Genomic DNA, 27,260 nt, shown 5'->3' with positions numbered 1-27,260 from the left:
TCCCCTTCAGGGGATCCAATTTTCCATCCAAGGGGTATAAAAAGGACCTGCCAGAAGGGCAGGGGGCTGGCTCTTCTCAAGGGTCAATCACCCTCTCATTTCCCTTTAATAAATTTTGTTTTTTCGCCTGACCACTAGAGTCATTCTCTTTTTCTCCACACTCACCTTACAGTAATGAACCCAACTAGTATACATAAGGACACAGGTTTCATCCCTGGCCTTGCTAAGTGGGTTAAAGATCCAGCATTGCTGTTGATACCAGAAAGTTATTACTGGAATCTGGGTTCTTGTTCATGGAGCTGAAGAATGAACTTCACAAACACACAGGGAGCAAGCAAGCAAAGCCTTTATTGCAGGAAAGCAAACAGCTCCCAGGACAGCTGGGAGGGGGAAGAAGAGTCCCAGCTCCTATTGTCCTATAGGGGTTTTTATACCTTAAAGATGGGGGTTACCAACGTGGGGTCCAGAAAGATGTGGGTTTTTTTCCTATTGGCCTTGCCCAGTTCAGTCCTTGTCCAATAGGGGTCTTAGGGTGGAAATGCCCCTTAAGTCTCATGGTTTCATTTCCCTTCTCCTCTCAGAGATTGAATCACAGCGGGTTAGGGATTAATATCCATCTGGGTGTAGGTACACTCCCTATAGTAAACAAGGCCTGTGGGGATGTTACTCTCTGGAGCCCTTAAGCCACAAATGTTAATCAATAGCCATATCAAAGAATGCACTGAAGCCCATGCTCCTACACTGACTACCTGAGTGATTATTCTGCCTCACTTGTGAGCTGTGTTGCCGGTTGCAGGTGCAGCCCTAAAAAGAGAATAAAATAAAAATAAATTAAAAAAAAATAAACAAAGCTCTCATGTTGTGTGTTTTTATTTCAGTGGACACTTGTTTCACATATGCCCACTTACTGTTTACCTTCTATAAGGAAAAAGTTCTTTCATCAGTAAACCCAACTGGCAGGCTCTGGGTGGAAATCTCTTCTTGACTTCTCAAATTTTCAGGTACTTAGCTTGCTCATGGAAAAGAAAATGCAAATAACAGAAACTGTCCTACAAGGTTTTTATTTTTTTTCTTTGGGGCTGCAGCCGAGGCATCTGGAAGTTCCGAGGCTGCAGGTTGAATTGGAGCTCCAGATGCCAGCCTACACCACAGCCACAGCAACGCCAGATCCGAGCCACATCTGAGACCTATGCTGCACCTAGCAGCAACACCAGATCCTTAATACACCGAGTGAGGCCAGGGATAGAAGCCAAATCCTCATGGATGTTGCTGAAACAGCCCCTGTCCAGAGTTGCTGAATAGAAATGTGGAGACAGTTTTGGATGAAGGAGAAAAAGATAGCTTTAGTGCTTTGCCAGGCAAGGGAGCCAAACCAAGCTAATGCCTTAAAGACTGTGCCCCTCCTAGGAAAGGATTAGAAGATGGTTTTATAATTTGGGGAGAATAGGGCCAAAGATAAGGATCATGGTAGAAGCAAGCTTGCATTGTTTCTCAAAGCTGGTGTTTAGTGGCCTTAGGACTGGTTCTGGTGGGCCTCCTCCTTCCAGGAACTGAAGAAGGCTTCATCAAGTAGTTCTTCCTTTTTGTTGGGGGTTTTAGGTCTGCAGAAAGGCTCAAAGACATTGCTTTTTTTTTTTTCTTTTTCTTTTCTTTTTTTTTTTTTTTTTTGGTCTTTTTGCCTTTTTTCTAGGGCTGCTCCCATGGCATATGGAGGTTCCCAGGCTGGGGGTCTAATCGGAGCTGCAGCCATCAGCCTACACCAGAGCTACAGCCACGTGGGATCCGAGCCACGTCTGCGACCTACACCACAGCTCATGGCATCACCAGATCCTTAACCCACTGAGCAAGGCCAGGGATCGAACCCGCAACCTCATGGTTCCTAGTCGGATTCGTTAACCCCTGTGCCATGGTGGGAACTCCTCAAAGACATTGTTATGCATATTCCTTGAGGAGGAACCAGGACTCTGCCCCAAGGCTGCACTATTGTCTCTGGACTTCTCCCTGGTCTGTGCATCCCCTCCCTTCCCTGATTAGCAACTGCCCTTTGGAACTCAGGGAAGGTCATGAAGCTGAGGCTTATTCCCTAAAAACAAGAAATAGAAGACACAGAAAGGCTTGGGTGCTCAGGAGCCTCACAGGGCCCTGCTCGGTTACATGGATATGAGTCCTCCTCATGGATACTAGTCCGGTTCTTAACCCACTGAGCCACAGTGGGAACTCCCTGTCCTACAAGATTATTAAGGAAGATTGATTTCTTAGATCAAGGCCAAAGCCACTTAAGTGCTAATTGTAATTACAGGAAACCCCATCCTCCTCTGGCCCCAGAGCCCATCCCACTTCCAGGAGGTGCAAGTCTTTGCTAGGCAGGGTCCCCTTGGCCTCCCCTTCCCACAAGGGTGTGTTCAATTGAACTGCATCACTGAGCCTCCACTGCAGGTAAGCGGAGATGGGGGCTGTGGGCACAGGAACAAGCCAGGTCCTCTGAGTTGATATCTGGTTCCCTGCCAGTGAATCTAAACGCATCATATTTGGCTTATTTCAGACCATATACTGTAGTTCCGAGGCCCTTCAAGAACCTTGTCCAGAATCACCTGGAATGTTTACTAGAAACACAGGATCTGAACCTGTCCTAAAGGGGAACATCTGTGAGACAAAGCCACAGGTGCTGGTCTTGAAGTCAAGTGTGGAAGCCCCTACAGAGTGGCCCAGTGAGGAAGACACTCTCCCATCCTGAGCTAAGCTAAGGGATCAGGGCCCTTAGGGCTGCTGAGGGTAGGGAGCCATTTTCCTGGAAGATAAGAAGAAGAAATGTTTGGTAAACAAAGTTTGCCCTGCGATGCAGATGAGTCAGGTAAAAAAGTGATCTCTGTGTGTCACCAAAAAAAAAAAAAAAAGGATCAGTAGATCTAAGAAAGAAATGGAAAATTTTATTCAAACCAAATTGAGGATTATAATCCAGGAACAGCATCTCAGAAAGGCCCAAGCAGGGCTCTGATAGTTAGAAGTCCAAGCACAGTTACATAAGTTTTTGAGACAAAGGACTGTATATTAAATGATGGTCTTATGTATATTAAATGAATGTCTTACTGTCATTCTACACAATCCAGATCTGTAAGTACAAAGTGATGGGCCATTGTGGCCCCTTCCAAGATCAAGAAGGAATGTTATCTTTTAAAGATTTGTCTTATTGGTGCTGGGAGAATGGTGCTCTTTATGGTTGATCAGGTATTTCTGCCAATGGGGAGGTCCAATTGATGCATAATACAGATACATAATGCACAGTAGAGGGGAGAAAGGAGGCCAAAGGGCAGAGAAAATGTTTAATGTTTAAGTTTTCATGTCTTGCCATAAAATATGAATTTTATGTCACATCTGGCAATTGCTCTCTTCCTGCTCAGACACCCTTTCTGATATGATTTACAATTTATATGATATAATTTATAATTGTAGATTTCCCCCACAAATGAGCCTGCTGTATCTTGACTGCCTTCATCTCAAATACCTCATATGCTAAGAAGGCATATTTGGGGGTGACATGTTCTGACCCCTTCAGGATATAAAATAAATCCCCCCAAACTACTTGGACAGATGACCAAGGCTGTGTTCTAATTTGCATGTGGTACATCTATCTGTCCCATAGCCTGTGCTCTTTCCACAGAGAGTTAGGATAGATACTAAATAGATGGGATGTGGGTGTAGATGGGCTAGTAGGAAAGGTAGAGAAATAAAAGAATGGGGTTAAGAGAGGATATTCTGTGTTCAGCTGGCCTGCAGCAGTGGGTAGGACCACCTGAACTAAACCCAGAGGTTTTCTAGGAAGAAATATCTTCTCATCCATAGCAACTAATGATTTGAGGCAACAACTGTTCTCCTGACCAAGAAACCTGCTTATCTTGGCTTCATTTTCCCTGAGCTTCCAGATGCTGGAAGAGCAGTTAACCAGCTGAGCTGCAAACCATTGAGTGCAGACCATGAGAAGGGCTCCTCTTGGCAGCTGCAATTAAAAGTTCTGAAGACTCGATAGGATTATATGAGGACTGAGATCCCAGGGTACACCTGCAGCTCAGGGCAGAGACCCTGCAGCCTGGCCCCCTGAGAAACTCAGCTCAGTGCAGCCCCAGTGGCAGTGGCCCCAGCCCTGGCTGAACTCCAGGCAGAAGCCAAGTGTCTGGAAGGCCTGAGAAACCACATGCCTGGAGATACCATCAGCTCCTACAGGGGCTCAGTCCCCCAATCTGCCCCCCACACCCCACCTACACTTCTGGAGTTACCACAAATTTAGGATGTTGCTCACAACCAACCCCTAACCCACCTTGGGTTCCTTTAATTTCCAAGAACAGCTCACAGAGCTCAGAAAACATTTTAATTACTACTTTACTGGTTTATTCTCTCTTTTTCTTTTGTTTTGTTTTCTTTCTTTCTTTCTTTCTTTTTTTTTTTTTTTTTTTGCAGCCACACCTGTGGCATATGGAAGTTCCGAGGCTAGGGGTCAAACCGGAGATATAGCTGCTGGCCTACACTACAGCCACAGCAACCCAGGATCTGAGCTGTGTCTGCGACCTACACCACAGCTCACAGCAATACCGGATCCTTTACCCAATGAGCGAGGTTAGGGATCAAACCTGAATCCTCATGGATGATAGCTGGATTTGTTTCTGATGCACCACAATGGGAACACCTTTACTGGTTTATTCTAAAAGGAAATAACCCAGGAATGGTGAGCTGGAAAGGGGGCAGAAGACAAGGTGAGTGGGACTAGCTAGCATAGAACTGCCAGCCCCTCTGGCACAGCACACTCCCCCCATCTCCAAGTGCTCACCAAGAACACCTGGGCTCCATCCTTTGGGGGTTTTATGGAGGCATCATTCCATAGGCTCAAGGGGTGACATCGTGGGCCACTGGTAACTGAATCAGCCTCCAGCCTCTCCCCCTCCCTTCTTGGAGGCTGCTAGGGAAGGGATGGTAGGGTCCAGCCCTCTAATCACTTGGCTGGCTTCTCAGGCAGCAAAACCCCATCCTTAGGGCCTCACGTCACCTCATGAACTTCAGCTCAGCTGGGGTTGAAAGGGCTTGTTATCTTCTCAGTTCTATGGATGTGCAGCTATTCAAGAATGATGACAGCAGACCAAATATTATGACCAAAGGTGCTCCTATTGCTCTTATCACATAGGGAATTCCAAGGGTGTGCCATGTATTTCCCTCTTATCATAAATCACACTCTTAATCTGTGACTTATAAATATTTTTATCCAGTTTCTTTTTTTGTCCTATAATCTTGTCTTGTTCATGTTAAAAGAGTCTTTCCCAAGGGGAAATGTTAGTTTTTATATAGTTAAATACATGAGGCTTTGGCAATGCTGGGTACTTAAGACGCTGAACCACCAGGGAATGTGTATGCCCATCTTAAAAACTCTTAGGGGATTTCCCATTGTGGCTCAGCAAGTTAAGAATCTGACTAGTATCTATGAGGACGGCCAACTAGTATCTATGAGGACGGGAGTCTGATCTCTGGCCTTGCTCAGCAGGTAAGGATCTGGCATTGCCGTGAGCTGTGGTGTAGGTTGCAGATGTGGCTCAGATCTGGCGTTGCTGTGGCTGTGGTGCAGGCTGGAGGCTACAACTCCAATTCAACCCCTGGCCTGGGAACCTCCATATTCCATGGGTGTCGCCCTAAAAAGACCAAAAAAAAAAAAAAAGAAAAGGTTCCAGTGGAGCAGCCAGGTGAAAAGATAGACTGGTTTAGAGAGAAAGGGAGGGGAAGAATTAGAGACAGACAGGCTTACTTGGTTTACAAATAAACTATTACAGGAAATGTTTCAAGATTTTTGTGATTTATATTCTCATATATTTGAGCTTTGTTTCTTCAAGAATTCAAGAGACTCCCACCTGAGTTTTGTATTCAAGATGCATAAGAGCATCTCTGATCAGGTTGTGAGATCATTAAATAACTATGTCTTCTGTAAAAGGATGGGGAGGGGACTTACGGTTCATTTTGTTTGTCATTCAGTTTTCTAAATGCTCACAGAACATGTAAGCTAAATTCTCTCCACAAGTCGCATTAGTGTCTGAATCTCCATGAGGGCTAATCTACAGAAGAATCATGCTCATCAAACCTGATAGGTTAGGTGGCTGATATCTTTACTGTGTTCATTTCCACCTTCCCTCTACCCCTCCCCCACCTTCTCCCCAACCCCTGTGTAGACTCTGTGAGAACAGAAACCTTCTCTGTCTGAATGACCCTGGTTCCCTCTCTGGTGGGTGGCAGCTCTCAGTTAAATGCGAAGTGTGAACTGAAAGGCCTGTGCATGGAGACATTTTTGGTTGTCAGAACTGGAGGTTGCTCCTGGTATCCTAGTAGCCAAGAAAAATGATAAACATCCTACGACACACAGGACAGCCTCCACAACAAAGATTATCCACCCCAAAATGTCAATAGTGCCAAGGTTGGAGAACCCTGCTTAGAGTAAATAGGAAAATAATTCATATAAGACTTTGGTTTCAAAGGAAAAAGAAGGAGCTATGGGGCCTCCAGCAGAAGCCTGGATGTATTAAACTTCCCTTAAGCCAAGGAGTTCCCATCGTGGTTCAGTGGTTAACGAATCTGACTAAGAACCATGATGTTGGGGGTTCGAACCCTGGCCTTGCTCAGTGGGTTAAGGATCAGCGTTGCCATGACCTGTGGTGTAGGTTGCAGAAGCGGCTCAGATCCTGTGTTGCTGTGGCTCTGGTGTAGGCCAGTGGCTACAGCTCTAATTTGACCCCTAGCCTGGGAACCTCCATATGCCTCAGGAGCAGCCCTAGAAAAAAAGGCAAAAAAACCAAATAAATAAATAAATAAATAAACTTCCCTCAAGCCAATGCTGGCTCCCACCCAGTGTGGCTTTAGGGATCCACTTGGGTAAACTTTCCACCAGGACGCAAGGGACAGAATCCAATCTGCAGGGTTTGAAGAGTACAAGGCAAAAGAACTCAAAACAAATTAGGAAATTTTTCCAACAAATATAAAATGAAGGAAGACCATGTTTGTTAAGAAAAAGAATATCCTAGGAGGATAATGAGCAAAAGACTTACACACGTACATCACAGAAGATTTATGAAAGGCCAAAGAATAGGAACGAAAGCTCAAATTTATTAGTAATCACAGAAATGCAATTAAGGAGTTCCTGTTATGTGCAGCGGAAAGGAATTCAACTAGTATCCATAAGGGTGGGGGTTCAATCCCTGGCCTTGCTCAGTGGGTTGGGGATCTGGTATTGCTGTGAGCTGTGGTGTAGGTCACAGACAAGGCTCAGATCCCATGTTGCTGTGGCTGTGGTATAGGCCGCAGCGGTAGCTCCAATTCAACCCCAGCCTGGAAACTTCCATATGCCATGAGTATAGCCCTAAAAAGCAAAAAAAAAAAAAAAAAAAAAGAAAAGAAAAAAGAAAAAAAATGCAATTAAGTCATGATGCTATTATCATTTCAAGTAAAATCTCCAAATTAGCAGTACAGAAATACATCAGATACAGATCTATGCTTAATAAAATGTTACCACACACACCCTAGTTCAGCACCATGTACTCTGCCACACACTTTCCCACATTGCACACTCTGATTCCCCTGAGGTGAAAAACAACCACCCCTTCAGTGGACTCCATTCCAGTGCAGGCCCCTCGGCCTAAAGAGCATCAGGGGTCCCAGAAACTGCTGCTGGTCGTCCCTCCTCCAAAGTCTTGCCTCACACTTTGGGCTCGAGCTGTACATGGGGCTCATGCTCATCTGCAGTGGTCACTCTTCTTGTTTACTTGCGAATTTTCCTGGGATCCTAAAGCCCTTCCCCAGGGAACTCTCTTATCTGCAGTCCCTGAGGTACCTTGGGCTTTTCTGCCATCATTTCTGGATGATGCAGAGCCTGGAAGTCCTTGTCTTCTCCTTAGAATGTGAGCGCAAACTAGGGCGGTCTTACTGAGTTTTGTATCCAAGGTGCTAGCCCAGTATCCGCCTGGTGTACGGAATGATTTAAATTGTTTTCTTCTCAATCTGTATCCTAGTATACACCAGGAGAGAGGTTCAATCCCTGGCTTCTCTCAGTGGGTTAAGGACCCAGGGTTGCCATGAGCTGTGGTGTAGGTTGCAGATGAAGCTCAGATCCCAACTTGCTGTGGCTGTGGCATAGGCCAGCCGCTACAGCTCTGATTTGATCCCTAGCCTGGTAAGCTCCATAGGCCAGGGTGCAGCCTTCATAAGATAAAAATTAAAAAATAAATAATAAATAGTTTTCTTCATTCCTTTCTGCTAATTCTGATAGTTTCACTTTCTTTTACTGTTTGAACTGTTCATTATAGAGTTTAGAAAAGAGTGTTGGTGATCCTACAAACATCCCATCAGAACCTGAATATTCCAGCATTCTAACTATTCCTTTCTCTGTAAACCAGAGTTTATTCATATACCTTAGAAACTGACCATGGATCCAAAATGAATTTAAAAATAAAGTAGAATTGGAGGTCCCACTGTGGCTCAGTGGAAACGAATCTGACTAGAATCCATGAGGACGCAGGTTCTATCCCTGGCCTTACTCAGTGGGTTAAGGATCCAGCATTGCTGTGAGCTGTGGTGCAGGTCGCAGACACGGCTTGGATCTGGCATTTGCTGCGGCTGTGATGTAGGCTAGCAGCTACAGCTCTGATTGGACCCCTAGCCTGGGAACCTCCATATGCTGTGGGTGAGGCCCTTAAAAAAAGATCAAAAAAATAATAATAATAAAGGAGAATTAACTATCTACCACCAGTGTTTTCCTCAAGTAAAACAGGTAAACACAAAAGTTGTTCCAGAACATAGAGACGGATCTCCATAGAAGGCAACGGCCTTGAGTTATACTTATTGAAAAGGAAGAAAAAATAAATACAAAATAAAAAGACAGGAAAGAAGGGAGGGAGGAAAAGTCAGGAAACTTGGATACAGTCTGAACTTTAAAAATACATTTTGGCTCTAGTTTGTCAATGTTGTCATTTTGGGGATTCAATGGTATTGGCTTCAGGTGACAAGACAGTCACCTTGTCCTCAGCAGGAAACCTTCAAAATGCTCTGCAGTGGCCATATCTGAAGGAAACCAATGTTTACCCTTCATAAGTGTGATATGATCAATAAATACATCCCTTGGCAAATGGTTAGGTGAAGCTCAAGGATTTTTATATCAAATATTGATTAATTGGCTAAATTAAAAAAAAAAATTAGCAGCATACTTAATCACAAATATTCCCTCCCTCATTTTACGCTTTCAACCAGAGTCTTTCTAAGGCAGCATGTAAAGGTGCCAAAAGCAAACTGATAGATTAAAAGGGCACAGTAGAAGAACTGTAGAAAAAATTCCATTTACTCATAAAAATGCTTCTTTTTATCTGGGAAATTATAATATGTTTAATAGCCATATATAAGTTGATAGGACATTTTTTCCATCATAATTTTTAAGAATAATGCAGGAATTTTTTTTTTTTTTTGGTCTTTTTTTAGGGCTGCACCTATAGCATACAGAAGTTCCCAGGCTAGGGGTCAAATAAGAGCTGCAGCTGCTGGCCTACACCAAAGCCACAACAACACCAGATCTGAGACACATCTGCAACCTACACCACAGCTCACAGCAACCCGGGAGCTTAGGATCCTTAACCCACTGAGCATGGCCAGGGATTGAACCCACGTCCTCATGGATACTGGTCAGGTTCCTTACCACTGACCCACAACAGGAATTCCTTGTTTTTTTGGGGGGAAGGGGGGTACTCCAGGACTAAATACTGTTGTTCTTTTATCTTTCAGACAAACTTAAAGCCACTAAAGACTCCTTTCCTATCCCTGAACTTATTGATCCAATGACAGTCCAGTCAATATGAAATACACGGCAATGTCTTGAAAAAGGGCCAAAGGAAAGTTAAAGCCTGAAGTCTTCCCTAAGTATTTCAGCTGCTGCCAGTGGCAGGCGCTGCTGCTGTCACAGCAGCACTGGTCGGCCTAACACTGGTGCAAGTGATCCTCAAGTCTTATTTCTGGAGAATGGAAACCCACAGGAGGTGCAAAGAAAATCCCCTATGGGGACCTTGGTCCTATAGTGAGGAAATTCACTAGAAAGGCTCCAAGGGCCAAGGTCACTCGGTACCACACACACATATAAGATCCACCTGGCCTCAGTGGAGAAAACACTAACCAGGAGAAAGAATGTCTTCACTCACCAGGATAAAGTGGGAAAACCTCATTTGATCAAAGCCCCACTTTAAATAGCTTGTCAGGTCAGACTTCCTCTCTAAAACACCAAATGATTACTGGCTGCTAAGGAGGATGCAAGGAGAGTTGCTCAGAGATATTTAAACTGTACCTTTGATCCTGGAATAAACCAAGCAGTGCAATAATTTCAAATGTGCAAACAGACCTTCCCCTTGAGTTAGAAAGGCTCTACAAAGTGCCCTTTAAACACTCCACGGGTCCTGCTTATTAAACGTCCAAGCAGGTGAGAACCAAGTTCAGGTTTCCAACAACAATTGTAGACTGTTACTTGGCAAAGCTGCAGTTCGCTGGGACAGCTTGTCAGGCAGGCATTCAGTCTTAAGAGCAGGCAGTCAGTCTTAAACTACTCGGGCTCCTCTAGAGTTGCTGTCAAATCCCACTTGGCTGAGAGCTGAGGTCAGAAGTCGTGAGGGCCAATAGCCGCCTGCTGAGCAGTGCATTGTGGCGCTTCAGGTACAGGATGATGTCCCCCTGCTTCTCCACAATCTCCTCCAGGCTTGAGAGAGTCCTGCACAGAAGCAAATTGGCCATGGCTTACACATGTTCAATAGTCTCTTCCCAAATGTATTCCTACTAGTTTTCAATACAGCAATGTTGTACTGTTTGTCACTTTTTTTTTTTTTTTTTTTGTCATTCCTATGGCATGTAGAAGTTCCTGGGCCTGGGATCAAACCCAAACTACAATAGCGACCCAAGACAGAGCAGTGACAATGCTGAATCTTTAACCCACCGAGCCATGAGTGAATGCCTGTGGTTTTTTTCTTAGATTTTTAAAAATTTTATTTTTAGGGCAGAACCTGCAGCATATGGAGGTTCCCAGGCCTGGGGTCAAATCAGAGCTGTAGCTGCTCGCCTACACCATAGCCGCAGCAATGCCAGATATGACCTGCATCTGTGACCGACACCACAGCTCACCACAGTGCCGGATCCTTAACCCACTGAGTGAGGCCAGAGATTGGACCAGCACCCTCATGGATACTAGTCAGATTTGTTTCCACTTCGCCACAACAGGAACACTTCATATGTTCTAAGCCAAGGCAATATCTCCAAATGAGATTCTTTCAACAGAGGTGGTTTCAGCACAGCCAAGAGACAGTAAACAAATCAAACATAATTCAAAACAAATTCTACCCTATGCAGAGTCCTCGACTCTAACCATGAGAATTGTCTCTAGAGTTCCAGAAGGAAAGACTTTTAATTCTTTCTCTAATCATTTGTTAGGCACTTACCTGAATCCCGTCTCTGAGGTCATATTGATGGGGTAAGCATAGATTTTTTCTTCCTCTAGTACATCAGGCTGTGGTTTGGCTTTATTAAATTTTCGAATTTTCACTGAAATAATAAGGTCATTATTGTCAGGTTATTCAATCATGATAGAGTTTTTCCATTTTTGCCAATTACATTAGTAATTAGCCATTCTTTTCAAATAAGTGAACACGCAAAAAAAAAAAAAATGGCTTCATAAAGGGGATTAAAAAAAAAAGTAGGCAAAATGTGCTGAAAGGAAATGGAAATTCTGGTGTGGAGAGGCTGGAGAATCAAGGAAGAACCGGCAATGCTCCCTGCCCAGAAGAAAAGACACCTGGAGTAGCTGGGACTTTGGTGACCTGAAGGCCACAAATGAACTTGAAGCCCCAAACCCAACATGACTATCCTTGGAGACAGGACCACTGGTGAAGACATTACAGCAAAAACAAAGTATTGGGGGCAGGGGGTGTTGATCTGATGGAAGAGACACCAGAAATATGCCTGCACAAAGCAAAGGCCACAAGACGGCACAGGGAGAGGCAACTCGACTTCAATTAAAAAATGAAAAGGCTCTGTGACTCTCACCTGTGTACACAAGCAGGCACGTCAGGGAACAGAGCAGCTCCAGGGCCAGGGTGGCCAGAATGAGGTCCAGGTACAGTGTGCTGGGCTCCGGGAAGGAGTGCTGGAGGCAGAGCAGGAGGAGGAGAGCAGTGCTGCCTGCAGGGGGAGGGGGTGCACCAGTGGGTGTCAGGGGGCCCACACTCCCGCAGCAGGGGCACCACCACCAAAAGGGCAAAGGCTGAGAATGAAGATCAAACACAAACCAACAACATGGCTAAGAGCAAATGATACCCCATAACACAAATAGGTAAGAATCTGGGCTTAAAAACCAAGCAGTGAGTTTCTAGGAGGACCCAGTGGCCCTCTCTGCTGGTGCAGTGCCATCGAGGACTCAGGGAGGATCCAGAAGAACCCAGGACTCGCTGCTGACCTTGGGCTGCTGATCAAACACCTCTGCTCCTCCTCTGAAAGATGGTGTGACAGCACCTTCCCACAGGACTGCTGTGAGGAGTAAATGAGGTAGTGTATGCAAAATACTCAGAATGGTGCCTGGTTTGTAAGTATTCAGTAATTATGAGCTGTCACCCCCTGCTCAGCATAGCCATTATTCACCGTTGAAGACCATCTAACCTCATTCTGCACTTTTTTTTTTTTTTCCCCTGGACACACCTGTGGCATGCAGAAGTTCTGGGCAGCTCTGATCATGAATTGCTGTGGCTGTGGCATAGGCTGGTAGCTGCAGCTCTGATTCAACCCCTAGCCTGGGAACCTCCATATGAAGAAGGTGTAGCCCTAAAAAGACAAAATAAATAAATAAATAAGAAGTCCTACACAAAGCCCTAAGTCCTCCCCTTAAACTCACAAATGTCACAGTGTCTTACCATGTTAACTGACGGCTCAATTTTTGAATTACTTTTGTGTACAAGACAAATATAACTGACAACATTGAGGGAGAGGAAGAAGCTAGGGGAAATACTCCCTTGCTTGGAAAGTGAAACACAGTTTCCAGATGATTTTTTTTTTTTTTTTTTTTTTTGGTCTTTTGTCTTTAGGGCTGCACCTGTGGCATATGGAGGTTCCCAGGCTGGGGGTTGAATTGGAGCTATAGCTGCTGGCCTAAGACACAGACACAGCAATGCCAAATCCAAGCCGTGTCTGCAACCTACACCACAGCTCACGGCAACGCGGGATCCTTAACCCACTGAGCAAGGCCAGGGATGGAACCCACAACCTCATGGTTCCTAGTCGGTTAACCTCTGAGCCACAACGGGAACTCCCTCAAATTGTTTTATAACCAAAGACATAAGCTGTTTTGTGTACTATTCCATTTGCCATGTAAAAAAGGTTCTCAGAGTTAATGGGATACTTACTATCCATAAAAATCCTAGGAAGAAACCAGTTCCTGTGGGTGGGGGAGATAGTACAGTGTGAGGTGCAGGGGCTCTGAGAGGCTAGGCTCCAGGGCAGGACCTGCCACCTCTTGTAAGTGAAACCCAGCAGGACCCAGTGGGGCTCCTGGGCACAAAAGCCTTTCTGTGTCCCCCACTGATTATTTTAGGGAAGAAGCTTCAGCTTCCACAGCTTTCCCTGAGTTCCAAAGGGCAGGTTTAGCCAGTTGCTAATCAGGACAGGGAGGGGATGCAGAGACAAGGCATCCCAGAGGCAGGGTCCTAGTTCCTCCTTAAGGAACACACACAACAGTACCTTTGAGCTCTACTGCAAAACGAAACCCCCACCAAATGGAAGCCAGAGAAGAGGACCACCAGAACTGGGGCCACGAAACACCAACCTTGAAGAATACAAGCTTGTGCCTACCCTGATCCTTATCCGTGGCCGTATTTTCTACTCCTAAACTATGAAACTACCTCCTATTCTCTCCCAAGAGAGGGCACAGTCTTTAGGGTATTAGCCTGCTGTGGCTTCCTTTGCCTGACAAAGCAATAAAGCTGTTTTTTTCCTCCTACACCCAAAACTCTGTCTCCACGTTTCTAAGGCTGAGTTCCAGCAACACAAGGTCCATAACTAAAACTTTGCCTCACCCCAGCCCCAGACACTCCTCCTCTGTAAAACTGCAGAAATAAACCCAAACAAGCCCTGTTGGAGGAGAAAATGAACAATTCCTAAGTAGGTGTTCAATGAATGGTAGCAAGTATCAACATTATTACAATAACAATGGTTTTACGGAATCCATCACAACTTCTCCAAGCAGGCCCCAGGGCAGACTTACAGTCACTACCCAGGCTCTGCTCCACCCACTGAGCCCAGGAGCAAGGGCACAGCCACAGCAGGACTTGAGCAGTGTTTCTGCTGAGGGGTCTGTAGGTCTCCATCTCCCTGACCTTGGGGCCCTGCAACTCCTCCAAGGACCCGCTCTTGCAAGCAATCTTCCAGAGCTGACTTTCTAGTAATTCCTTCACACTGCCCCTGGCCCATCCTCTGCCTCTGGGCTCACCCTTTCAGACCCAGGGAGGAGTCTTCCTCCCTGCTTTTCAGTGAAGGGCCAAGTTTTCATTTTAATGAAAAGAACAACTGCAAATGCCACTTGCTATGTAGGTAATAATATTTCAATCTAAGGAAAGAGAACACATATATACATATTTTCCACTTATGTGGAAGGAAAGCAAAGCCCCCCTCTCCCATCTCCATGAAACAAGGCAAAATTGATTTATTTTTCTCTCTGCAAAGAATATCAAGGATCAGGATGAAGCTAAACAATACTCAGCAATACTAGCACAAGCAGAAAAAGAAAGGGGACACCATTCAGATTAGCTGGAAGTTCTATGTTCTTTTTTTTCTTTTTCTTTTTGTCTTTTTGCCTTTTCTTGGGCTGCTCCCTTGGCATATGGAGGTTCCCAGGCCACAGGTCAAATCAGAGCTGTAGCTGCCAAGCCTACGCCAGAACCACAGCAACGTGGGATCCAAGCCGTGTCTGCGACCTACACCACAGCTCACGGCAACGCCGGATCCTTAACCCACTGAGCAAGGCCAGGGACCGAACCCTCAAGCTCATGGTTCTTAGTCGGACTCGTTAACCACTAAGCCACAACGGGAACTCCTTGGAAGTTCTATGGTCTCAAAGATTGATCTTTTTCTTCAAATAAGAAAAATAAAAAAAAATAAATAAAATAAAAATTAAAAAATTAAAAAAATGGAAACAGAGTAAACACCTGCCCCCAACCTTTACATGAGCAACATAAATGTGATGCCATCTGTGATAAAACTAAGGGTTCGGCTGTTTAGAAACAGACTGTGATTAAGGGTCACATACTTAGAAAGGATCTGTAAGTCAGAATTTAAATAAAGATCAGACAATCTCCTGGTGGGCCTCAAAAATACTATTTCCATGAGTTCCTGTTGTGGCTCAGTGGGTTAAGGACCCAAAGTTGCCCTCATGAGGTTACAGCTTCAATCCCTAGCCTTGCTCAAAGGGTTAAGGATCTGGCATTGCTGAAAGCTGTGTGTAAGTCACAGATCTGGCTTGGATCTGGGGCTTCCCTGGCTGATGTAGGTCTGCAGTTGCCAGTCCCATTCAACCCGTGGCCTGGAAACTTCCATATCCTCAGGTGTGGCTGTAAGAAGGAGAAAATGAAAAAAAAAAAAAAAACTATTCCAGACCACCACTGGAGAAACCAAACATTATTTTGGTCAGTTTACAAATAGGTTTCTGCTTTTTTTGGATGTCGGGGGATAGGAGAGGTTTTACAGCCACCTTCTGGCCAAAACCAAGTACTGCACAATAGCAGGAGAACATAAGATGTCTCTGGGAGCAAAAAAACACTGCTCCTGGAGGTGCATCAAGACCAGCCATCCCACTGCAGTGCTTCTTTCTTGCTCTCCACCAGGCCCTCTTGCCCCATGAGAACCTCACTGATCAGATGAACTCGAAGCCTACCCTTTAAGAATATACTCTACCACACCACAGAAAAAATTCAATTCTATGGAGCTGTTTTTGTAGTGAAAAATTTATTTCTAATTTGGTTTCAAAATGTTCAAAGATTTATTCTGGGGAGTTCCTTTCGTGGCTCCAGCAGTTAATGAACCTGACTAGGATCCATGAGGATGCGAGTTCAATCCCTGGCCTTGCTCAGTGGGATAAGGATCTGGTGTTGCTATGAGCTGTGGTGTAGGTTGCAGACGTGGCTTAGATCCTATGTTGCTACAGTTGTGTAAGCTGGCACCTGAAGCTCTGATTCAACCCCTGGCCTGGGAACTTCCATATGCCACATGTGCTGCCCTAAAAAAAAAAAAAAAAATTATTCTAAACTCAAATTGAAATTTTTTTTTTTTTTTTTAAGGTAGAAACTTTGACAATAAGGCAAAAACACCTAAACAAGTTCAATTCAATTTCATTAAGCCTTTAGAATGCCTGTGTCGGTACACACAAATGAAGCTCTGAAAAACAAGTAGGAGTTACATTTTGTGAAAGACATTGATGTTTATAAGGGAAATCTCTCTGTGTTAGGGTGTGTCCCTTGCTGTACTAGGAAGAGAAGGATGACTCTAAATTTCTAGAAACTCTTATCACTAGAAAAGTCAAGCCCTTTCATCCACATAACAATCTTACTCTTTTTCTTTTTACGTCCACACCTTCGGCATTTGCAAGTTCCTAGACCTGGAATCAAATCAGAGCCGCAGGTGAGGCTATACCACAGCCATAGCAATGCAGGATCTGAGCCACATCTGTTAACAAGACCACAGCGTGGCAACAGCGAATCCTCAACCCACTGAACAAGGCCAGGGATTGAATCTGCATTCTCACAGATACTGTGCTGGGTTCTTAACCCACTGAGCCACAATGGCAACTCCAACAAACTTATTTATTTATTTAGTCTTTCTAAGGCCATATCCGAGGCATATGGAGGTTCCCAAGTTAGGGGTTAAATTGGAGCTGTAGCCGCCAGCCTATGCCACAGCTCAAGCCACCTCACAGCAACGTCGGATTCTTAACACACTGAGTGAGGCTAGGTATCGAACCTGCGTCCTCATGGATACTATGCAGATTAATTTCCGCTAAGCCACAACGTAAACTCCAACAACAACCTGACTCTTATTTACTGTGCCTTTCCTGAAAACCTCCCATAACTAACAGCCCCCTTCATCCTGATCTTTAGCTAGAGAGGTTATTTAAGGGGGCAGCATAGGCTACTTCAGAGTTACCCAGTTTTCCCCAGTCTCTCTTCTTAGGTGGAAACTAAAATGAAGACCTAAAAAAAGAGTAAGTCCACATGACTCAGTGACCTACCCAGACCCAGACCTGCAGTCCCCACTTTATCAGACCTGCACAGGTGGAACAAGCAAGCCCATGAAGCGGTTGACTTCCTAAGGATAAAGACAGTCCCAAGAAGAAAATTAAATTTTTATACCATGATCTCAACCACCATCCCGGAGCTATAGAACTCAGCACATGACCCCTCTGCCTATAAAACCTGATTTTCTCCCATCAGAGGGGGGGCTCTGAGTTCTTCTTGCTCAGGGCTCCTGCCACTCTGCTGGTCAATAAATCTTGCTTGAGTTCTCACTTTTCCAGTCAACTTTCCTTCCCTAGTGCTCCAAGATTTTGGTGCTGAAACCTAGGAGAGTGACGTTTCCAATTTCCAAGCTTCCACGAATTCTCCAAGGCTTGGACAGACAGTCAGGGCTACTCCCTGGGGTGTTCTGAATGTCCCTCTAGGGTCTAGGGGCAAGTAGTTTTGGCCCAAAAGAGCGGAAGACTCCTCTGTTCCTAAACTCTTCCTCCTAAGCCTAAGAGACTTTTAGTGGACAGAGTGAGACTATTGGAACAGCTGAAGACTCAGGCCAGGGCTACTCCCTGGTAAGCTCTGAATGTTTCTCTAGCTCTCTATCCCAGCAACTACGGTTTGTGGGAAGACTGAAAGTCTCCTTCTCTTCCTGTGACTGTCAAGCTCTAAGATCTCAAGCGCCCTCTGACGATTCCCACCATAGCACACCCCACACCAGCCTCCACTTCAAGATCAGTGGAAGGTGAGTAAATCCTAGAGTCCCCTCCCCTACTCTCTTCCCAAAATTGGTCTGATCGCCACTTTTCTTTCTTTTTTTTTTTAATATATTTTTTTTAATTTATTTTTTTAATTTTTTTTGTCTTTTGTCTTTTTGTTGTTGTTGTTGTTGTTGCTATTTCTTGGGCCGCTCCTGCGGCATATGGAGGTTCCCAGGCTAGGGGAACTCCTGATCTCATCGCCACTTTTCATTTCCTCATTAAAATCTGGACATCCAGGAGTTCCTGTCGTGGCTCAGTGGTTAACGAATCCGACTAGGAACCATGAGGTTGCAGATTTGATCCCTGGCCTCTCTCAGTGGGTTAAGGATCTGGCATTGCCGTGAGCTGTGGTATTGGTCACAGATGTGGCTTGGATCCCTCGTTGCTGCGGCTCTGGCATAGGCCAGCAGCAACAGCTCCGATTAGACCCCTAGCCTGGGCACCTCCGTGCCATGGGTGCGGCCCTAGAAAAGACAAAAAAAGACCAAAATAAATAAATAAATAAATAAAATAAAATCTGGACATCCAGTCAGCCAAGTTTCTATCTGGTCCCAGGGACCGGGTGCTCCCCCTTCTCAGGAAAGATGTTTCCTGATCAGAAGCCAGCCTCATTCAGACCCTAGTCTTCACAGGGGGTGACCCTCTGAATATCCAAATGGTTATCTCATTCAGATTCGAGGCCCTCTCAGGGGGACACCTCTCAGAGCGCCTGGGTGGGCTTTTAGACTCCTTATTTCAAAATTTCTCTCCCAAATTAACACTATGGGCGCCTCCTTCTCTCAGCCTCCATGAGATACACCTTTAGGGTAACTTCCTTGCAACCTTTCACCTCTGGGACTCTACCCAGATATCCAGCCCAAGCATCTCATTTTCTTCTGCAAGGTGGCCTGGCCCCAATATGAATTAGATAAAGGGACCCAATGGCCCAAGAAAGCCCATTCAATTTCCAAATTCAATGCTATCTTGAGAATTTTTTCCAATGCAATGGAAAATGGTCAGAGGTTCCCACATTCAAGTTTTCAGCTATTTAAGATCTTGACCTTCTCTTTGCTCTAAGTGTAACTCATACCAGGTTCTTCTGTTAAATGAACACCCTCCTCCCACTTTACCTCCCTCACAGGCAGAAACTAAACCTCCTTCCCTCCTTATCCTTCTTTCATCTCTGACTTTGATCCTATTGATGCCTCAGCACCCCTTTAATCCCTCACAGCCATAATCCAATTCCCCTCTTGCCGCTCCTGTGTCCCTCGCTCCTGCAGCCTGTATGTTTCCCATCCGCTCCCCCGACCCCCACCCCACCCCACCCGCTCCCCCAACCCCCACCACACCCCCCTGCCACCCCCGCCTGCCGTTTCTGTACTTTCACCTCCTACAGCCCCTATGGCTCCTCTCATCATATCTACGCCTCCAACTCCTGTAGCTCCTATACCTTCTTCTCCCCGCTCCTGCCACTGTTCTTCCTCCTCTCCTCCCTGCCCCCAGAATCCTAATTCCCACTCCCAAAATGCCACCTCTCCAAATAACAAACCCTTTTATTCCCCCCTTAACAAGATTTCTATTAGCAATACTCCAAGGCCCCAATCCTTCATTTATTTATTTATTTTTGTCTTCTTAGGGCCACACCATTGGCATATGGAGGTTCCCAGGCTAGGGGTCGAATCAGAACTATAGTCTCTGGCCTATGCCACAGCCACAGCAACGCCAGATCCGAGCCTCTTCTGTGACCTACACCACAGCTCACAGCAACGCCAGATCCTTGACCTGCTGATCGAGGCCAGAGACCAAACCAGCAATCTCATGGTTCCCAGTAGGATTTGTCTCCGCTGCGCCACAACAGAAACTCCCAGCAATCCTTCAAGAGAGGTTGTAAGAGTTGAAGGAACAGTCAGAGTTTATGTACCTTTTTCTTTGGGAGACTTATCCCAAACAGAAAAACTGTTTAGGTGCCTTCACCTCAGACCCAACTACCTACACAAAAGAGTTCCAATATATTATTTACTCCTATGACTTAACTTGGCAAGATATCTATGTCATCCTTAGCTCTATTCTCTCCCCCGAAGAAAGGGAATGAATTTGGCTGGCAGCCCAAGCCCATGCGGACACCTTATGTACTCAAGACCCCACTAACAATCCCGTTGGAACTCTAGCTGTCCCTCATGTGGACCCTAATTGGAACTATCAGGTAGACTATCGGACAGATGCAAGAGATGCCATCCTATCTCTTGCTTAATAGAAGGAATGAAGAAATCCTCAGTACAAGTAGTTAATTATGAGAGCTCCTGTTGTGGCTCAGAGGAAATGAATCTGACTAGCATCCATGATGATTCCTGGTCTCAACCGGTGGGTTAAGGATCCAGCGTTGCAGTGAGCTGTGGCATAGGTCGAAGAGGAGGCTCGGATCTGGCGTTGCTGTGGCTGTGGCATAGGCCAGCAGCTGCAGCTCTGATTTGACCCCGAGCCTAGGAAACTCCATATGCCACATATGTAGCCCTAAGACCAAAAAAAAAAGTTAATTATGATAAAATTAGAGAAGTAATATAAGAACCCCAAGAAAATCCAGCCCCTTTTATGTTCAGGCTTACAGAGCCTATTCTTAAGTATACTACCCTAAATCTAGAGAGTGAAGAAGGAAAAACTTATCGTCATATACCATTTCCCAATCAGCACCAGATATAAAAAATTACAAAAACTTGAGGTCAGAGGACAGTCCTTTGACCCCACAAAAGGGACCTCATTAAAGCTGCCTTTAAGTTTTTAACAATAGAGAGGAAGAAAAAAAGGCCCAGAAACTAAAGGAGTTCATGACCAAATATCAGTTTCTTGCTTTTGCTATACAGGAAATCCTCAAAAACAAAACCAAGGACCCCCCGCTTCTCCTAAGGCATACAAACTTATAGAACAACCTTCCCTCTGGGAGCTTAGAGGTGCATTAGGCAAAAGCCCCCAGGCCCTTGCTGCAAAAGTGGTCAAACCAGACACTAGAAAGTGGACTGTGGGAAGCCAGGGCAGCCCACCATCTCCCCACAAAACCCACCTCGGAGACTCAACATGCACAACCTGTTAGGCCTGGCCGTGGAAGACTGACGGGGCCTGAGGCCACCAGGCCGCCACCTTCCCACCATCTCTCTGGAGCCTCGGGTATCTATGGAGGTAGCAGGTAAGACCGTTTTGTTCTTACTGGACATGGGGGTATCATATTACCTAGTTTCTAGGGTTACCTAACCTCCCCCACTTCTACAGTGGGGGTAAATGGGGTGCCCACTACACCCCAACAGACCAGACCTTTAGTTTGCACACTTTTTAACACCACTTTTTGCCACTCATTCCTAGTTATTCCCACATGTCCAATCCCTATAATGGGGAGGGATATTTTAACTAAGTGCCAGGCATACATTCAATTTCCTACATAAGCATCGCAAAGTTCCTATTCCTGTGCCAGCCAGATCTGGGGTCCACTGCTCCCAGTCCTTTCCACCTCGCCTCTGATGTAAATCCCAGTGTTTGGGACACCAGCACGCACTCCACTGCTAGACATCATTCTCCCATTCTCATAAGACTAAAGGATCCTACTAAATTTCCTAACCAATCTCAATATCCTAATAGCCCAAACGCTCAGAGAGGACTAAAGCCTGTAATTCAGTGCCTCCTTAAGGCCAGTATCCTCAAACCTTCTCACTCTCCATTCAACACTCCTATTCTTCCTGTAAAAAAACCAGATGGATCTTTCCAATTAGTTCAGGATCTTCGCTTCATGAGTCAGAAAGTCCTTCCCATTAACCCAGTGGTCCCAAATCCCTATACTCTTCTTTCTCATCTACCTCCTAACACTTCTCATTTCTCAGCTCTTGACTTAAAAGACGACTTTTTTTTTTTTTTTTTTTTTTTACAATTCTTCTAGACCCTACATGCCAGGACTCCTTTGCTTTCACAAGGATGGACCCCAATATTGTTTCAGCCTCTCGTTAACCTGGACAGTCCTTCCTCAGGGTTTTAGAGACAGCTCACATTTCTTTGGCCAAGCCTTAGCCACAGATACTAACCACTCAAGTACTTAAGGACAAACCCGCCCAACAACAGATCAGACCCAGCAGCCACAACTGGGACCCTTTAGTCCCTGGTCTCCTCCTGATGTGGACGACTGGCCAGAGTGCCGACCATAAGGGAACAAGACACTTTGTTGACTTTTTCCCCTTCCCTCTCCCTTTTCTCTTTTCAAACTCAAGCTGGCCTCTTTTTTTCTCCTTTTGAAACCTTTGAAGACCCAAGACATTTCTGTTTACTCTTTTTGCATATATAATTTAAAAAAGCAAGTGTGAGAAAACATCTTTTCAGATTTCTGACCTTGAGGGAATAAGTCCTTCTAGGAGAACTTGCTTTTCTTACCCTGGGCCTTGAGACCTGGGCTCTCGGGAACACTATCTTATCCAGACCATCTCTAATTTCCTGAGGCTGAGAAAAAAAATGGGCAAAGAAGTCTTTTCAAAACTTATTTATAAGAGTTCCCGTCAGTGGCACAGTGGTTAATGAATCTGACTAGGAACCATGAGGTTGCGGGTTCGATCCCTGCCCTTTCTCAGTGGGTTATCGATCCGGTGTTGCCGTGAGCTCTGGTGTAGGTTGCAGACGAGGCTCGGATCCAGCGTTGCTGTGGCTCTGGTGTAGACTGGCGGCTACAGCTCCGATTCAACCTCTAGCCTGGGAACTTCCATATGCCGCGGGAACGGCCCAAGAAATAGCAAAAAGACAAAAAAAAAACAAAAACAAACTTATTTAGAAAACTATTGAGTTTTAATATCTGATTTATGACTAAGCTTAGAAAATGAAGCTGTGAGATCTCTGTGTCTATGTATATGTGCATCATATATGTCTTAACTTTGGGATGGTATTATCAAAAATATAAAGGTAAACGGGACCTACTTAATTGGCTTAAAGGAAAATAAGCACTTACACAAATTCTCAAAAATACAGAAGGTAACTGGCCAGAATTTCAGGTTCACGTGAACTGGGAAATATTCAGTATTACATTAATATCTAGCATTAAAGCTAAAGTTTATCTAATTAATACAGACATGCCTTTATAGTTATCAATTAAGTATAAAAATTTATTGTACCTAGACTTAATAGAAGTCAAATGAAATACAAAGATATCAATTACTAAACAGAAACTAAAGGTATTTAGATCTATTAATATGTTCGGTGCCACCTTGAGAAGATCTCTATAAGAAAAACATGTTTTTAGAAATTTTAAAAGACAGTCTGTGGTTGCTTTAAAAAAAGTAGGATGTGTGCTGTATATTTTCGGTAAAAGAAGAATGAGGAATGGAATTGCATTTTATTATGGGAAAAGAAAGACAGTCTGTCTTGTAGCTTGTTGTTCTGAATGGAAAAACAAAAGGGACAGACTAGTAAGGATACAGAAAGTGATGCAAGGAGTGTGGAAAGTGGACACTGAGGAAAGAATTTTGTGCATGGTCAGAACTAAGTTTAGAATCAACTTAATTGAGTAAATTAATTTTAAAAGTAAGCTGGTCCAAGACTTGAATTTGGCTTTTCTCGCTCTGCTAAGAGAAGAAGGTCTTCTTAAAATAACAGATTATGTGAAATCCTTTGCCTTTAAGCAATCTGTATTTGCTTTCGAGATCTCTTGCAACTTTGGGAAAAGTATCCACTGACTTATAATTCTATTTGTCCAAATGTTTATAATGAACTTCCTATCAAATTCTAATTGAGTTTTTTTGACTTCAGCTAACTTTATGATGGCTCAGAGGCCCCAAGGATTCCCAGAGGTGGGGGAGGGGGGGAGTGAAATGAACTAGGAAAATACATGGAGAGAATATAAATGAGTGATAAGCCTCCTCAGATTATACAGTATGATGTCTCAACAGTAACCAAGTTTCTTTGCCAAGTGCATTGAATCAGATCTTAAATGTACCTTAAGTCTTTTGTCATTATAGGCAGTTAATGGCTTTAACTCTAATGTCTCTATAAAAAATGCTTCTCCTTCAAGTAGATCTAAAAAACTCTTACCAGGGAGTTCCCGTTGTGGCGCAGTGGTTAACGAATCCGACTAGGAACCATGAGGTTGTGGGTTCGGTCCCTGGCCTTGCTCAGTGGGTGAAGGATCTGGCATTGCCGTGAGCTGTGGTGTAGGTTGCAGACATGGCTTGGATCCTGCATTGCTGTGGCTCTGGTGTAGGCCGGTGGCTACACCTCCAATTCAACCCCTAGCCTGGGAACCTCCATATGCCACGGGAGCAGCCCTAGAAAAGGCAAAAAGACAAAAAAAAAAAAACAAAACAAACAAACAAAAAAAAACCTCTTACCAGGACGAGAAGACATCAGAAGTAGACAGCTGGCCCAGGATGCTGGACCTGACTCAAAACCATCCAATCAATCACAGACAAACAGGTCAACTCCATTCTGGCCTTACAGACCTACAGATACCACCAGATTCCTCCCACCTCCCCCACCCCCAATCGACACCCCTATTCAGCAGGAAGAAGCTACAGAAGAAGAGAACTTTGCCCCTTTTCCTATTAAAAACAGGGAGAAATCTTAGGTGGAAACTAAAATGAAGGCCTAAAAAAGAGTAAGTCCACATGACTCAGGGACCCACCCAGACCCAGATCTGCAGTCTCCACTTTATCGGACCTCCATAGGCGGAACAACCAACCCCATGAAGCAGTTGACTTCCCAAGAATAAAGACAGCCTCTAGGAGAAAGTTAAATTTTATACCATGATCTCAACTGCCATCCCGGACCTACAGAACTCAGCACATGACCTTCTGCCTATAAAACCTGATTCTCTCCCATCAGAGGGGGGCTCTGAGTTCTTGCTCAGGGCTCCCAGCCACCCTGCCTGTCAATAAATCTTGCTTGAGTTCTCACTGCTCAGGTCAACTGTCTTTCTTTCCCTGGTGGTCTACTATCTCCCATGTACACAGGAGGTATACACATTATTAAACTTCTGTTTGCTTTTCTCCTGTTTACCTGTCTTTTATTAGAGTGGAACCTCAGCCAAGAACACAGAAAGGTAGCAGGAATATTATTTTTCCTCCCCCACAATAATGGACAGAGATTTCAAAGGAAAATAGAAGAAAAGCTTCAAGACACTAAGGGGATTCGAGTTTCAGTGGCAATCACTCTCACAAAAATGAGAGAATATATTTGATTATAAAATAAAACTTAACAGGAGTTCCCATGGTGGCTTAGCGGTAACGAACTGGACTAGGACCCATGAGGACACAGGTTCAATCCCTGGCCTTGCTCAGTGTGTTAAGGATCCAGCATTGTCGTGAGCTGTGGTGTTGATCACAGAAGCAGCTCAGATCTGGCTTTGCTGTGGCTGTGGTGTAGGCCAGCAGCTGCAGCTCCGAGATTGGACCCCTGGCCTGGGAACTTCCACATGCCCAGGGTGTGACCTTCAAGAGACAACAAACAAACGAGCAAACAAAAACTTAACACTTTCTTTCTGCTGTCATTTTTTTCCACTCAAGCAAGGTGCCAGACAGCTGATGAAACAAGTTGGCTTACCAGTGGAATGTATCATCAGCACAAGGCTTTTAAGATGCCTGGTCGACCGGTAGATCTTATTATAGCCTCGGTTCCTTACTTTGCTGTGGTGATATTGGATGTATCGTTCAAGAAGGAAATGTAGAATCCACAAAATAACTTTGCCAAGGATGATGACTGTCTGGACTTTCAAGGGGTTGGTGTAGTTCCCTGGGCACTTGTCCTCAATTGGATTGGGGTAAGAACAAAGTACACCTGTTAAAAAGGCCAAAACAACAAACACAACCTGGTGGAAAGAAAATATATTAATATTTAATACTTAGATATTAATATTAATATTAATATTCAATACTTAGATTTAAAACACAATAATCATCACCCTAGCACATACTCTTATACCTATGACTTTCACTATCCTATTCTTATAACTAAAATTACTTTTTTTGGCCAGTTTTATAATCTTTTTAAACAGATAATCTGAAGAAAAATTTGCAGAAAATTTAGAAAGCAGATAAAATCACAAATAAGAGAATAAAAAAATCACCCCAAATCCCATCTAACCAAAAGGAGTACTTCTTTTTTTTTTCCTTTTTAGGGCTGCATGTGCAGCATATGGAAGTCCCAGACTAGGTTGAATCACAGCTGCAGCTGCCGGCCTACACCACAGCCATAGCAACTCGGGATCTGAGCTGTGCCTGCAACCTACACTACAGCTCACAGCAATGCTAGATCCTTAACCCACTGAGTGAGGCCAGGAATCAAACCTGCATCCTCATGGCTACTAGTCGGATTCATTTCTGCTGCACCACAATGGGAACTCCAAATATCTTTGTTTTTATAACTGAAAAGGTTGTAAATGTATATGGTTAAAAAAAAAATTCAAATAGTACAAAAAGTAAACAGTAAAATATATGAGATGTCCCTTTCACTGAGACCCTCAATACAACTAGTATTAAAAGAGTCTTGTCTATGCTTCTGAAAACATTCTGTTATAGAATACAGGAACACACATTAATAGTTCCAGTGCTAATCCCAATGCGTGTGTGTTGGTGGGGGTAGGTTGCAATTCTCTGATACCAGTTGGGTTGCCTACAATTCAACTCAATTCTGACACTACCTGGAGAGAGCATCAGATCTCATGGTTTAAAGGCTCAATTCCACAAGACTGCCCCCCTTCAGATGCCAACTGCAAGTCTGTAAGTTCAAGTTGTTACCAGTACTTCTTTTCTTTCTTCTTTTTTTTGGGGGGCCACACCTGCAGCATATGGAAGTTCCCAGGCTAGGGGTCAAATTGGAGTTGCAGCTGTAGGCCTACACCACAGCCACAACTATGGATCCATCCAAGCCTCGTCTGTGACCCATGCCATAGCTCACGGCAACGCCAAATCCTTAACCCAGTGAGTGGGGCCAGGAATCCAACCCGCATCCTCATGGATACTAGTCGGGTTCATAACCTGCTGAGTCACAATAGGATCTCCCTACCAGTGTTTCTTACCAACTAGCTATAAATCAGGGGTTCCCACAATCCCTTCCTTGGACTTTAGACACCAGCTGCAAATTCAGGTTGTCACCTGTGCTTCTTACCAACTGGTTAGAAATCAGGGGGTCCTAATCTTTCTGGGTTTAATTTGCTTAAAGCAGATCACAGAACTCAGGAGACCTATTTACTCACTAGGTTACAAATTTA

The 27,260-nt window shown here is 44.5% G+C and overlaps 1 protein-coding gene across 9 annotated transcripts in view; it reads right to left on the bottom strand.

The window, feature by feature from the left end:
* Positions 1-2,907: 2,907 nt before the first annotated feature.
* The window catches only part of TMEM192 (transmembrane protein 192), a 33,571-nt gene continuing 9,218 nt past the window's right edge, over positions 2,908-27,260 (bottom strand). For 2 of the 9 annotated variants that reach the window (XR_014813760.1, XR_014813756.1), the window contains exons 3-7: positions 25,595-25,859; positions 12,085-12,219; positions 11,481-11,583; positions 9,630-10,759; positions 7,109-8,587 (exon numbers count right to left, since the gene is read on the bottom strand). Coding sequence is in view for 2 of the 9 variants with exons in the window: in XM_005666651.4 (XP_005666708.1) it covers positions 10,621-10,759; positions 11,481-11,583; positions 12,085-12,219; positions 25,595-25,859 (642 nt within the window). In the remaining 7 variants the exon portion in view is untranslated. Of the gene's footprint in view, positions 5,549-7,108; positions 10,760-11,480; positions 11,584-12,084; positions 12,220-25,594; positions 25,860-27,260 lie in introns of those variants that run through there. The other 7 variants (XR_014813762.1, XR_014813759.1, XR_014813761.1 and 4 more) reach the window with 4 other exon arrangements.

This window comes from Sus scrofa, chromosome 8 (assembly GCF_054392235.1).
Source record: "Sus scrofa isolate SSC_HxYL_T2T_F1_AM1 chromosome 8, Sscrofa_HxYL_maternal_Yorkshire_Landrace_v2.0, whole genome shotgun sequence".
In the NCBI taxonomy this organism is placed as follows: domain Eukaryota; kingdom Metazoa; phylum Chordata; class Mammalia; order Artiodactyla; family Suidae; genus Sus; species Sus scrofa.
The sequence above is the reverse complement of the archived record's forward strand: the minus strand, read 5'-3'. Positions and strand labels throughout refer to the sequence as shown.